Genomic DNA, 14,334 nt, shown 5'->3' with positions numbered 1-14,334 from the left:
TTAGTTATCTCTCTAGCCCCAGCTACCAATTAGAGGTGTGGTGCTCTGAAGACACGTCTCCTGCCAGCCAAACATCTTTCACTTCCCTGAAGAACAAAGTTCTCCGAGCTCAGAAACCTCGAGGGATGTGTCACTGATCCAGAGTGCGGTCACCTCTAACAGCCAGCAAAGGTCACCGCCAGATCACCCCGTACGCCTCTTACTCCACTCCTCCTCCCAAAGAGCGCTGAAAGGGCTTCTAAGAGAAGTATCTCTCCTTTCCTAGCCTGCCCCATTCTTCTTACTCTGCTGCACCTCACTCAACCCAAACCATCCTGTGATCAGTTAGAAGGTCTTCAGCTAATAGCAAGCCCAACTGAGTACCACTGACAACGCACAAAAATAACACAGAGCATTTAGACAAGAAATGCCTTGCATCCTGAAAGCTCAGCACTTTGCAGGAGTGCTGTGCAGAGGGGCTGATGTCCCACACCTGCTTTGCGAAGGTTGCTATTTATTTTAACCCTGTTTCCCTCACACGGAAGCCTGAGGAGTGGCTTGGTCAAGGGATCCGAACCCTGAAACCCTCTCTTCCTGGCACCACTTGCCATCACCAAGTCACCTCTCTATGGAGAAGATCTGAGAGACTGCAAAAGCACTGTTGCTCAGTTCCTGAAGCTCTCAGGGCCCACGCAGGCTGGAAACTGCTGCTCATTTAACATGACATTCTACTTCGTTTTATGAAGTCAAAAGCAGAACATTTGAGGGCTGAAAACAAGGCAGTGTGGGTGCAATTGTTTGACAGATTCACTCTGTCGATCCTCAGTTGATGAGGGCAGAAGAGAGAGGTTCAACCGGTTGCGAAGAGCAGAAGACAACTGATTAATAAAGGAGACCATTCTCCGAGTGGGAGATGCTCCCTAAAGATGCTCTGTCTACGGACAAAAGAGGCTTCCAGGCTCCCCGCTGGAATGAAAGAGGCCTGTGGTTTGGGAGCTGCATTATTTACTTTTCCAAGGTGTATGGGATGCTTTCTGGAGTCCATTCTCCCGCTAAGGGAGTGATTGGCACAGCAGCACCAATTACAGAGACCCGTTAAAACGTGCCAGGCGATATGAATATGCAACAACACCAACGCCTTTCTTTTGTAAGCAGCAAGTAGAAAGAAAGTAACAACTTTCTAATGTTGATCATTTAGGTCTTTTGTGAATTCTTTGTATTGTGCCATAGTAGCCTTCCACTTTTTAGACACATGGGTCTCCTGCTCCAGCGGACACTGGGCACTGTGGATTAGCATATTTAGAGTACATTGCAACAGTTGACTATTCAGTGTGTGAAGTGGTGAAATTTACTCTATTATTTCTAAACACTTACAGCAACGGTGCTCCTGTCAACCAGTCAGCCATCTATTACAAGCTTCTGTGTCCAATAAGTTACCAATTAATTGGCTCCTACAATTGTTGTATAGTTTACTTCTTGAATGGCTCCCTCTTTAGTAATTTCCTTCCCATTGTGTGACCCTTTCTGACAACTTCTGTATAACGCTATCAGATAATCACTGTCTTTTCTTTCTCGCCTCACTTTTCTCTATCTCTCTAAATAGTTTATTATTCTGCCTTGGTACCTTTTATGGAGGCCAGCTCAGTGGCCTGTCAGTTAAAGGGTAAGGATACATTAAAATCGTCATTCATTCAAAAGGCTTTGCAGTAAGTGCCCAGGATATTCATTTGTGCACACATACAGGTCCAAGCCTGAAGTGTGTAGCTCTGAAAGGAAAAGCCCTATCTTTCCTGAACAAACCCTTAATGATTTTACATTTCTCTCAGAGCCTGCTCTCTAATGAATGTTGACATTTCATGCACGGCGAGACACAGGAATTCTGTTTGTGGTCGGGGTTACAACATATTCCCAAGGAAATGAAATTCAAAATTGATTGGGTGACACTCAAAAACTGGCCTAGAATTTGAATGGTTTCCTTCAAGCAAAAGATAGGTGCCTTTCCCACTGAAAACCAGCCAGGCTTCAGCAAAGCCAAAGCAGAAAGTGCAAATGTTGTTTATGGCTTGCTTTGCCCTGCACCAGAAAGCTGTGAAAGCAGAAGTGTTCTTTTACTCCTTTCTGATAGAAGAAATGCCACAAGGTCAAAACTGTGAGCACGGGGGTTCAGAGAGACACTCTGAACCAGCAGCATGCCCTGGGCAAGGACCTGCCACAGTGGCCATGCCGTATCTCTTCTTTATTTTGACCAGGCAAGAAAGGTGTTCACATATAACTGACTTTAGGTTTTGTGTAAATCAAGTCAGGCCATTGCTAAATCATGGCTAAGACTTTGTGCCCATGGCTTTTTTATTTCCGGGAGTGGATTCAAAGTGTTTTGGTTCCTAAGCTGAATAAATTCAGTGGTTATTTAAGCTAAAGCAGCTCTGTAGGAGGAACCGCAGGAAGAAGACCTTTACAAGGGAGGAAGCCACATGTACAGATGACAGATACTCAGGGATGTCCCTGTCCAGTGTAAACCCCTCTCCCTCCTCCTGACCACGCAGGCCCAGAGACATGAAAGAGCTTCTGAAATTACAAAGAGATGACAAACCCAGCAACTCATCAGAGAGCCTGTACATTGCTGTCAGGATCGGTGCAATACTAAACAAGATCTTGTGATGCTTTGGACAGGAAACATTCCTGCTGAAGGGGAGGGAAAATAACGGGATCTCTTTCTCACCCAGTAGCTCTAATTGTGCTGCTGTGCTGCAAAGCAGCATGGAGAGGGTGTTTATTTTTGGTGGAAGGCAATGCTGAGCTCAGACCATCCAAATATCACACGAAGCTCTTGCATCTTCGTTATTGCACTGCTCTATAGAGACAAGTGTTTCAAAGAAGGTGATAAACACTTATAATTAAAGGCAACTATAAAGTAGTTTACTATAGTTGAGCACTAACATAGAGCTGCCTTGTATCCAAGAGATCCAAACCAGTGATACAGCAGACCCAGGGAAGTTTTAAACCAGCATCAATCTGACTGTTATGGCTCTGGAGTAAAAATAACCAGTTAGTGGCAGACACAAGCTGGTTTTACAAGCCACCAGAGGAGCAAGCAGGAGGGCAAGCACGGAAAAATAGTGCGATGGATGCGGATACGTGGTCTTTATCCCCTGATGGACAGCTCTGGAATGGGAAGGCACTCTTCCCGTGAGCTGGACCTTGAGCCTTGGAGAGCCACAGCGCAGCAGCAGGAGACAGGATTACCCCTGTTTGTGCTTCACAACCACACTGAAGGACTCGGGGACATTAGCATCCCAAAAATGACATGACCTCATGGACCACAAGGGCTTGGGAAATCCTAACTGAACCAACCCCATAGTGTGCACAGGCAGTTACAAGCTCCAGAAGATAAAGCAAAAGCCACCAGCTCTTTGCTCAGATTTCTGTAGGGCAATGGAAATGTCACTGTGAGCAAAACAGTTTCCAAGGTACTATCACAAAGTTAGAACCTACAAGAACCCTTGCTTTTGGACTGAAACACAGCACTTTGCTCTTCCTTGCTCATATGAGGCAATCAGACACTGCCTCTGGTTTCCATGCGGACTAAAATATCATGGAACCCATGGGGTTTCCTAGAGCTTCAGACATGCTACTTTAAACACCTCGTCCCCTCATTTTTCAAACTCCCTGATGAGGCAGCAAGTTTCTTTCACGTCTGTTTTACATGAAGGATGTGTCTGTGTGTGCTTTGCTTCTCTAGGCCAACAGTGGTGATGTTTCTGATGCAGCTGAAGAAGACGCTGTCAGTCGAGAAGAGAGAAAATTATCACCTTTCATGCAACATCAACAGGTTTAACCAACCCACTCTGCTAACAGGAGAAAACAGCATCTTGGCAGAGAGGAAAAACAAAGTGTAGACATGAGGATAGAAAGCACTTCAAGCCTACAATTAACTTCCATCAGAAGGGAAAAGGCGAATCACCTGTTGCATAAAAGAGTCAGTGGCACCTATCTATTTCCCATAGGATAACAGGGAAGAGGAAGAGGAGGAGGAAATCCCAGTCTCCTTGGGCTTACCTAGGCGGCTCCAGGAGACAATGGGCCGGGGGTTGCCGGTTGCGATGCACTCCAGCACCGCAGTCTGGTGCACCGTCAGCGTGAGGTTCTCCGGGCCAACCAGGATCATGGGGTCCTTGTAGACGGTGGAGTGGGAGCCTGCAAGGACAGCATCATTGTTAAAAGGCATCTGATTCTCTCCTGTTTAATGGAAACACTGAAGGCTTTGTGCATCCTCTAGGTACAAATGATGCGGCTGGTGTAATCCTCACTAAATCTGAGGGGTACAAGAAACAAAAGGAGCACAGTGTCTGCATGACAGTGACACTGAATGTGTTTCAAGTGTGCTGATATTCCTGGGGAAAACCCCCCAGCCAAAAGACCCAGCCACAAGCAGCCCTGTTAACACACATACATAGGCAGCATAAAGAAGGAACCATGCTGTGAACTACAGAGAGCAAATGAGCAGGCAAAACATGGTGTACAGGGAGGACACAAGCTGCAGGACATTTGCAGGAATGCAAATAAAGGAAGGAGTTGCTTTACCTTTCAACATGTCAAGCCATAAAATAATCCATGCAGTCCACAATGCCTAAATCTGCCTCTCTGCTCATATCCTCTCTTGCTGCTGGGATCGTTTGCTCCAAAACCCCTTTCCTGGGACACAGAGTGATGGAGATGCCAGTCCCTGACTCCCAGTGAGGATCTTTTCTAGAGGAAACTCAAGGAAACTCCTCTCATAACTGCAGCTCAGGGTAATCATTGCCCTGCCTTTACAGCAGCCCTGTCCTGGCCCACTCTGGTGTAATTGGGTACAGGGAGAGAATGCATCCCCTTGTTCTGCTATAATCGTCATACAATCGTTGCTCAGGATGCAATCACTAATCGTTTATTTGTGCTATAGTAGCACCAAGTGGCAGCAACCAAGAATGGAACCCACTGTACAAGATGATGGGCAGACCCATAATACAATAAAGCCCTAGAGCAAGAACTCTGGAGACCAGGCAGGCACAGGACAAGGAAAAGAAACCACATTTCATCAGACAGGAGGGGACCACAGGACAAAACCATCCTCCTGTGTCAGGTATACCACAGCTGAAACTGCATCTCCTGAGACCCTAAAAAGTGCCTTATCATAGAAGAGTTTTGGGTCTGAATGGACCTTCAAAGCTCATCTAGTCCACCCCCCCTGCAATAAGCAGGGACATCTTCAACTAGACCAGGTTGCCAGAACCACATCTGGCCTGGCCTTGAATGTCTCCAGGAATGGTGCATCCAGCACCTCTCTGAGAAACCTGCTCCGGCATTTTACCACCCTCGTTGTAAAGAATTTCTTCCTCACATCCATCCTGACTGTCCCTAAGCCAAAGATCCCTTCAGCCTTCACTCCCATTTGCTGGGAGGAGGGAAAAAAGGAGCTGCTCTCAGCTCCCCATTAGCAACCACGAACACCGACCATCTCTGCATTAGTTTCTCCCTATTTCCAACGAGATCTGGGTTACACTCCAGAAATGCCGAGGTCAAGCAGTGTTTAAGGAATTTCAACAATCTGACAGCTGCTGCTGGCAAAAATGCTCTGTGCACCTGCAGAGAGAAACGCTTGGGCTGGTCGCCTGCCCCCGAGCAGGAGAGGGGCACGGGGAGGGCTGGGGAGCTCATCAACGCCATGAGTTGGGCTTTGTGCTGGGGCCATCCCACGCTGACTCTGAACACGGACTTTCCAATGTCTAAACCCCTTGTTAAAGAGAAGCGATCCACCAAAAACTATCTGCAAAGGCTTCTCTCCAAGATGAAATGTCCTTTCTTCCTGCCCTTTTTAGAGTTACCCTTTCACAGCAGCTCAGGGGCTGAAGCTGGGGTGTTAGTGAGGGGATTTCACAATGGTCCAAGGGCTAGCACACATCAGAGGGACTCGTTTGTTAACTGTTCCTTACAGGGGCTAAATGGGAGCGATAAAATGACTGTGAGGTTGTGTCTAAATGGGCAAAATCCAAGAAAAATCACCGTGTCAGTGTGACTTAGGAGCTGAGGCTCTCACTAAATGCATTTCACTGCAAGCCATAAAATGCAGATTTTTTTATGAGGACCAGAATGCACAATAAATTCATATGACCGGCTGGTTAACCCCAAGAGAGCTGAAAAACAATACCTTCCCCCTCAGTACCTCGGAGTGCCTTTAAACCCCATGTAGATTTATTGTTCTAAATCACAATACTAAATGTTCACGCTTAGAATAAGACGATATTATCATCGTATTACAGAGTGATTTCAATATTTCAAAAGACACAGAAATGAAATGAATTGTCCAAGGTCACCTGAGAATGTCAGTAAATGGGAGCTGAGACCAAAGCAGAATGTAGAAAACACTATTTTCACCATCAAATATATAAAAAAGCCCACTCCGATTTATATTCTGAGTCTGAAAGAGGCATGCAGGTTTTTGGGTGTTTGGCTAAACCCTGTCCACCTCTGGAAGTGGCATTTCCAACCCTGCCAATCCCAATGGCCACGGCGGTGCCAGCTCCAGGGCCAGAAGGGACGGTGACCCAGCAGCGATGTGGCCACCGGACACAGCGCCATGCAAAGGGGCTGACCATGCCCAACCACTGGGGAGGAGGAGGTTTTCTTCTCCAACCGGAGCAGCTCTTTGATGCAGGGTCAGGAAGGAAGGAGTGACAGGACGAAGGACTCGTGGCAGGCGAGTGCTGCTGCGGCACAGCAGGGTTCAGGGCAAGGTGGGGAGGATTTAGTTTGAAAGGGAAAAAGGCTCTAATGATGCGCGTGGTCCCCAGGGGCTCTGCCAGCAGCAGTTGCAGTGAGGATGGGGAGGTCCCCGGCACCGTCAGCAGTGACAGGCACTCTAGCAGGGATGGGAGCACTGCCGGCACAGGCTGTTAGATCTTGATCAAAAGGACAGCAGCAGAGAGAGGCGCAGCTCGTGCTGGGAAGGTGTCAGAGCAGAGAGGCAGCGGCCCCTCGGGAGCAGCTTTGCTAAGCAGGCACTTGAAAATAATCAATCAGGAGGACTGGAAGACACATCCGTGCTGTTTGCTGCCAGCAGCCCCTCCACTGCTGCTGGGAGTGGAAGCACAGTGCTGCAAGCAGGCCCCTTCATCCCCCATGGGCAGTCACCCTCCTCTTCCTCTCTAGTCCCTGCGGGACACAGGCTCCCAGAGCCCACCTCCATCCTCTCTCTCCCTCCTCCTTCCCCAGCCAGGGCTCAGAAGCCCTCACAAGGCAGATCTGGTGCTTCTCTGTGGGTGAAGCAATGGCTGAAATTGCTGTTAAGAAGCGAGGGAGGCCTCCTGCCCCAATGAAGAGCAGAAAGCACCATTCCCTTTACCCCTCTACATGAGAGGGAGGTGATGGAAAGATCTGCAAGATTACCACTTAACCCATCATACCTAACGACATGTGCACAAGAGCGCTCACATTAGTTCAGTGTTTACTGACACAACACCCACACCACTGAAGCAATGCCTGCAGCACACCATAGCCTCTGCTCGTGTGCCAAAGTCTAGGCTTAATATGCTAGCACATACCTGCTGTCCTGCTCTAACGGATATTTGTGTGCTTTTAGCAAACACCACAGAGCATAAACCTTCACCGAGGCTTAACCCAGTGCAATGGGTTTTCCATGGGCTGAGAGCATGCAAACATCCCATTACGGCAGCCCTGCTGACATGCAGGCACTGAAGCACAGTCCAAGCCCTTCAACAGACACTTACACACGGCGCCCATATTCATCATCCGACTGCTTTAAGGAAAGAGGAAAACCACAAATGTTTCACAGACAGGAAACCTGGAAAATATCCATGTGAAATGAGGGATGGTCAGATGAGAACAACGAGCACTTTCTGCCCTGTGAGGAATAATAACTCAGACCAATAAACTGACACAGAGAACTTCACCACGTTGATAATTTACTGTTCTTTCTTCTCTTTACATGGGCTACTGCTCACATAGATCAAGAAAACAGATTAGCAACAAGCACCAAAAACCTCCCAGGTCTTTCAGAACCAGTTAACCTGCTTTCTTTCCCCATCAGAGTTGACATACACAGCATCACTCTTTCCTCAGCTTCACCCTATTTCACACACGCTGCCTTTTTACAGCTGGTAGAGGTTAATCTGACGCTTGGTACAAGTGTTTAGTCTCTTACTCCAAACCACTGGCCAGGCAGTCATTTTGGAGGGTGCAGGCAGGCTGTGAGATATGAGTGTATGCTGGGAAGCCTCCAGCCACTGGGTACCAGCAATTCTGTGTATCTGATGGACAGGAGAATCACAGCCCAGGGAGAAAGACCCTTTGGTGTCTACTTCTTTGGCACTCATCTTCTCTGAAGGTAACCCATAGATGTCTGAAGTCCAGGACAAGCAAGCTACCCTGTTTTCATACAAGGAGGTTGAACATATCAAGGGTATTTCTCTAAGAGAACACAAAGGTGTCATTCACTCCTGGCTGCTTGGCTTGGAGGATTTGACTTAATACTTCCCACTTCCTTCATCCTAGGAGCAGCTACTGAAGCATCAAGAGAGATTTGTGAAGCTAACAGTGTTTTAAATAAAAACCACTGACAAATGAAGAATGCAACTACAAGGTGACAATCTAACACCAGCTTTAGAAACTGGCTGAGGAGTTATTGCTTGAAGGGGCTCCAAGAGATCAGCTTGGGTCCCACACAGACAGCTACCAGCGGACAGTCAGTGGGTAGGTCAGTGGGTATGGAAACATGGTAATGTTTGCACCTCAATCCTTCCTTCTCTGTGCCCAAGGTCACCACTTCCACATGACATTTTGTGTGCATTCACCAGCAGGCCAGACTTGAGCACATGCAAAGCGTGGATATGGGTTGCTTTGGTTTGCCCTTATAGCTTCATCACATCCTACCTCTGGCAGAGTGAAACCAAACAGCAAGTGTGTGGTTTTGGCCATGATTTTGGACAGGAGACCATAAGGCACTGTTACTTCCTCAGCTGGAGCTTTCAGAAGTGAAAACCTGCTTCAGCCACTAACTTCAGATGTGGATGGAGAACCAAGTCAAAATTCAGCCTGGGTTGCTCAGGGCTTCTCCTTCTCATCTTCCAATGAAAGGTGAGCCCGCTTTGGCCACAATACAATGCTAACAGCCTGCACAACATAATTTCCTCATTAGATAAATAATTGATCACCCTGTGTGCTGCAATTACTTCCAGAGTGGGCAGGTCTCATAAGGAAATGATGAATATTGCACATTTCCAAAAGAATTTATTTAATGTAAAGCTGCTGTAGCTCATTTTCTCACCCTCCTCCTGCTACTCAGAAACTGGCAGTGATTTACAGGCAAAGAGACACATTTATCTGCTATCAAATGGGCTGATCTGGCAGGAACCAACAACAATCCAGAAGAAGGAAAGTGTTACGGCTGGACAGAGGAACACTTCTCAGTGCTATTAGTCTGAAACCATCTTAAATGTCCTGCTCCAGAACAGCAGAAGTCAGTACAGCATTTACTGGCACTCACCTGACACGGTGAGCCTGGCCTCCCGGCTGAACTTCACATTAGCAATATTGGTAGCAACACAGTGAAAAATCCCACTGTCTTCTGCCCTCAGTCCTGTAATCTGGAGGACTCCCTTGGGAAGCAGCGTGTACCTGTGGGAAGAGAAAAACACATCCAAAACCTTGCGAAGCAGGACGTGATGTGGCAGCAGGCTGCACAGCCATGCAGGTGAGGCAGGCTAGCTCCCTGCATCCCGGCAGCCCATCCTTATGAGAGAATCACAGAACCCCAGACCGGTTTGGGTTGGAAGGGACCCAAAAGCTCATCCAGTTCCAACCCTTGCCACAGGCAGGGACACCTTCCACTAGACAAGGCTGCTCCAAGCCCTGTCCAACCTGGCCCGGGAGTCAAATCCCTATAATCTTAGAACCTCAAATGCATGGAAAGGTGAGTTTAAAATAGTTATTGAGTGGGCACACACAAATATCAATAAATATTTTCTGTATCTAAACCATAGGTATATTTAAATCATGCATGCATACACACATATATGTATCCATACATTACAGGTTGCTTGGCAACCGTGTGTTTAAGTTGGCTGGTGGCAAGTCAATACAGTGTGATGAGTTAATAATCCATTTCCGTCTGGAAGATGAAGAACATCTTTCTCCCTATCAGCATATGGTTAAGTGCCTATAACCCTGCGCTGGGTTCCGAACGCGCGGCTCGGTGTCGGAAGCAGCGTGACAGCAATCAGCTTGAAACGTCCCCAAGTTGATTGCAATCTCTCTGGGACTTTAAAATGCCCATTGTTTTGGATGAATTATACCACAAGAAGCCTTCATTTTTGTTAACAATCTGCCCACAGCATTAGAAGATTCAATTCCAAAGCTATTATTCTGCCTTCAAAGCCTTCAAGTGCAAGATTCGGCACACAAATTTATATACACTTTATACACAGAAATGCACCAAGCGTGATTAATGCAGAAATCCAATTCAGTTAGAGAAGCAACCCTCATCATCCAGGCCCACTGGTGTCACAGATTCATCTACTGAGCTGACAATAAAAACCTTCCCCAGTAACTTTACTCCTACAGGAAGCTAAATCTGTTCAAAATCAGGACACTGAATGTAGGGAAACTGCTCCCAGTCCATGTCCTCTAGGGCCTGGGCAAGCTCCCTGCCCTGGAGGAGAAGCAAGGGGGATGAGCACAACTTGAGGCCCTCTGGGTTGGAGAAAAGTCTCGGCTCCTCAGTCCTGGGGCTCCTCAGCCTTGGAGAAAGAAGCCCTGGTCACATTCACACCTCTGACTATATCCACACCTGTGACCATGGGCTCGAGTGGAAAGGAGCAATAATGCATGAAGGGCTTCAAGGGAACTTCACCTGTCCTGCACCATCTCACTGGGATGCACATAAGGTGTCAGGCCCAGTTCTGCAGCTCTTACACCAGCTGATACCACCACGGACCAGTTGCCCTGCTCAACCACATCCCCAGATTAGAAGCTGTCTGAGTAAGAAGCCTTCAGAGGAGATCAAGTTTGACAAACCAACCCTGCGCCGGGCTAAAAAAAGCTCAGATGAAAAACACGAGGAAAAACAAAACCTGACAGTTGCAGTTTGCCATGGCAGCATCGGGCCTCTTGGGTCCTTCTACTGTAAGTTCACCACAACACCGAAAAGGTCACGCATTGTTCCAGCCCTCATGTTTTCTCCTGCCTCCAAAGAACCCAACCACGTTCTGCTGCAGAACTGACAGTTTTAAGAATAGAGGCTTTCAGGAAAATATTTACAGCTTCCTGGTTTCACCTATTCCCAATGCACGGACATCGATCCGCGATGGAGGTGTGCTGCGACCGATTGTCTCCTACCATCGGTTGTGCAGCTCCCGAGTCGCAGCTGGGACCGCCGGCACGGAGCACACGTTTCCTGCCAGCTGCCTGCTGCCGGCTCCCACTGCTGCTCGCAGGATCAAACCTCTGACGATCAATCCCTCTGATGAGGGATGTTTCCGACACGCAGGGAGCAGCCTGTCAAACACAGGAAGCGAGGACGTGCCGCCCCGGCTCTAGCCTGGGGAAGCGGGGGGGCAGTGGGGTTTTCCATACGAGGATTACATTGGGAAACGGCAGCCCAATGCCCTGTGAGATGCTCTCTGCAGAGCTCCGCTGCCATCATACACAGGGGACTCCACCTGGGAAGGGAAGTCAAGCAGCCATGGTGTAATTCAGCGCTTGTAAGAGTTCAGGACCCACATAAAAGACCCTAAGTCATGGATCTGGCTTGGGAAGGGTTGCATAAAATGGAGCCACAGAGGGATGGTGGATGCCAAAGGTAGCCAGCTCTGCTAGGACTGCTGGGTGGGCTTCGTGCTGGAAAGTAAACCTGGAATAGGGCTGATCAGGGAAGGTCAATGCTGAACCCTTGCCCTCTCCATAAGGGCTTTACCTGCCTCTCCTGAGACATGCAGTATTTCAACACGGTGTTTGCCCAGGAGGAGCCCAGAAACCTCACAACATTAACTATAAGAGTCTTCCATGACAGGAACACCGGCCAAGACCCTCAGCCCAGGTTAACTGTGTCCTAACACAACTGTGACAGCAATAGGAAGCCTGGCCACCTTTTTCCACCCGGAGAAAGAACAGCAGTACATGTCCTACCTTTCGTTGTCTGTGTTGACTGGCATGCGGTTCTTTTGCCAGAGGATGACTGGCTCTGGCAAGCCATGGATCTGGCACTGGAATCTTGCTACACCACCTTCCTCCACCACTGCGTTCTGAGGGTGGATGTGGAAGTCAGACATGGCTGGAAGACAAGAAGAGAGACAAAAATATTCACATGTGAAGAGAGATCCGTTGTCAAGAGCTTCACATGACCTAGAAACATCCGGATTTCCCAGAGCTGGCAAATGGCATGGCGATGCAAGAACAGAAGACTGGTTTGCAGCCTCACTTCCTGCATGGAGAAACAAGACCAGTGTCAAGTTCTTGCTACGTGTCTGCCCCTGCACATGAAACCGACTGACTCAATCAGGGCAGAAGACAGTGCTCCACGACACACATGCTCCACAGTGAGGTCTACAGGGGCAGCAAGACACGCAGACACTGCACTGGCACTTACTGGCTGTGCTCCACAGCCTGAGTGGGCTTTGGATGCAAGGAAAGAGAAGTTTATCCTTTCTGCTGCTGCCAATGTCTTACCTGCTGTAAATACCCTTCTGATGTGCACAGCCGGACTCCTAAACTCATTTTGTTTCGATACCTTGACCAGAAGTGCTCCCGGATACTTCAGTAAAACAGCCCTTGATTTCCGCCTTGGTTTGGTGGATGCTCCGGCTCACTGCAGGCTCTGCCTCCCAGCACTGCAGAAGGAACGGTCACATCTCCATGTTGCGGAGCAACAGGCTTCAGCCCATAGAAAGAGCAGCTGCCAAGAGCTCAGCAGCGCAGCAAACCAAAGCTTTTGGGGTTGGGACCACCCGACAGCTAATGACAAACCTCAGCGTGCCCATGCGGGGTGAATGCAGACCAGCCTGTTCCAGCATAGCCACATCCGGAACCATTGTGCACAAGGACTCCGGCATGCTGTTAGAGCTACATAAATAATACAGTAATTATTACTATTAATTAATTGGAAGGTGCTGCCTGTTGACTCTGCAATAAACATATTCGAAGCTAATAAACATCCCAGTGGTTATTCAGCTCATGATTCATTTATAGTGCTGCATCCACAGGAAGATCTCACATTATCATACAAAATAAACTCCAAGAGAACCCCCTGCTCTGCCACCCCAGCTCGATAATACCCCTCTCCCCAGCAAGAAAGCCTCATCGCCTTTTACATGCGTCAAGTATAATGAATGTACTTCTGCTAAAGGAACAAGCTGCATATGTGTCAGGGCAGCTTAATCATTCATCTGCAAACTCCAGTTGGGCCCAGGCAGATGGGAGATGGCCATTAGCAATCATACATTAAATATGTGTTGCATTAACCCGCCCTGCTCCCACAACCACTGCTCTGAACCCGCTCACTGCAGGTTTGTTAAGCGGATGGAGCAACACGGAGCAAAGCCCTGGCCCTGCATGGCCATAGGGATGGGGAGGTTTTTGTAGCTGTGAGGGTGGGATAAGGAGCAAGACACACACTGGGATGCACTGATTGGAGCAGGACCAGGAGGTGGCTGTGCGATGCTCCAGCCAGATGGGAACACACCAACATAAGGCAAAAAAACATGCAAAATGATACCTTTCCCAAGATGAAAGCTAATGCAAATATCCTGGTAAGGGATGAAGCCTGGTGGTGGAATGGCAATTTATCCAATTCACACAGATTTAGCCTTGAAATGAGGCTGCTCGTGGCCCAGAGCACTCAGCCACGTGGGAAGGAGCCCAAAGGCTGCTGGAGGTTCTCCCACCCCAGGTGATTCCCTTTCCAAGCTGACAAGGGATGCTCCAAAACATGAGGGATCCAGAGGTGCCTGTGGCAGGAGGGCTCAAGGGACCCTGTGGAACATTTCAAGGCTGCCATTCGGAGACCCAGGCCAGGGTGAGCATCTTGCAACCAAAGCGTATGGACCCACACCAAGAAATAAATCCAAGAATGAATCAGAAGGACACAAACCTCTAACAAAGAAAGAAAGGGAGGAGGAAAAAGCAGCAGAGATTCAGATGCCTGCAGGAAAACTCCTTTCAAATGTACAGATGCTCAGCGCGGAGGTTTTTCGGTGGCTGACAGGGTTGATAAGAGGAGGGAGGTGTGAATGAGAGCAGCCCCGGCACAGACGTTGCTCTGCTGGCTATAGAATTCATTGCCAGCCCTTTATTTCAATAATATCACCT

The 14,334-nt window shown here is 48.3% G+C and overlaps 1 protein-coding gene across 1 annotated transcript in view; it reads right to left on the bottom strand.

Moving 5' to 3' along the window:
* IGDCC3 (immunoglobulin superfamily DCC subclass member 3) overlaps positions 1-14,334 on the bottom strand; it is a 96,596-nt gene that overhangs the window by 27,022 nt on the left and 55,240 nt on the right. The window contains exons 3-5 of the mRNA XM_065688208.1: positions 12,157-12,301; positions 9,518-9,648; positions 4,036-4,173 (exon numbers count right to left, since the gene is read on the bottom strand). Coding sequence (XP_065544280.1) covers positions 4,036-4,173; positions 9,518-9,648; positions 12,157-12,301 — 414 coding nt within the window. The remainder of the gene's footprint in view (positions 1-4,035; positions 4,174-9,517; positions 9,649-12,156; positions 12,302-14,334) is intronic.

The sequence above is a fragment of the Lathamus discolor genome, chromosome 8 (genome assembly GCF_037157495.1).
Source record: "Lathamus discolor isolate bLatDis1 chromosome 8, bLatDis1.hap1, whole genome shotgun sequence".
NCBI classification, from domain to species: domain Eukaryota; kingdom Metazoa; phylum Chordata; class Aves; order Psittaciformes; family Psittacidae; genus Lathamus; species Lathamus discolor.
Note: the sequence above shows the minus strand (reverse complement) of the source record. Positions and strands in the feature narration are given on the sequence as shown.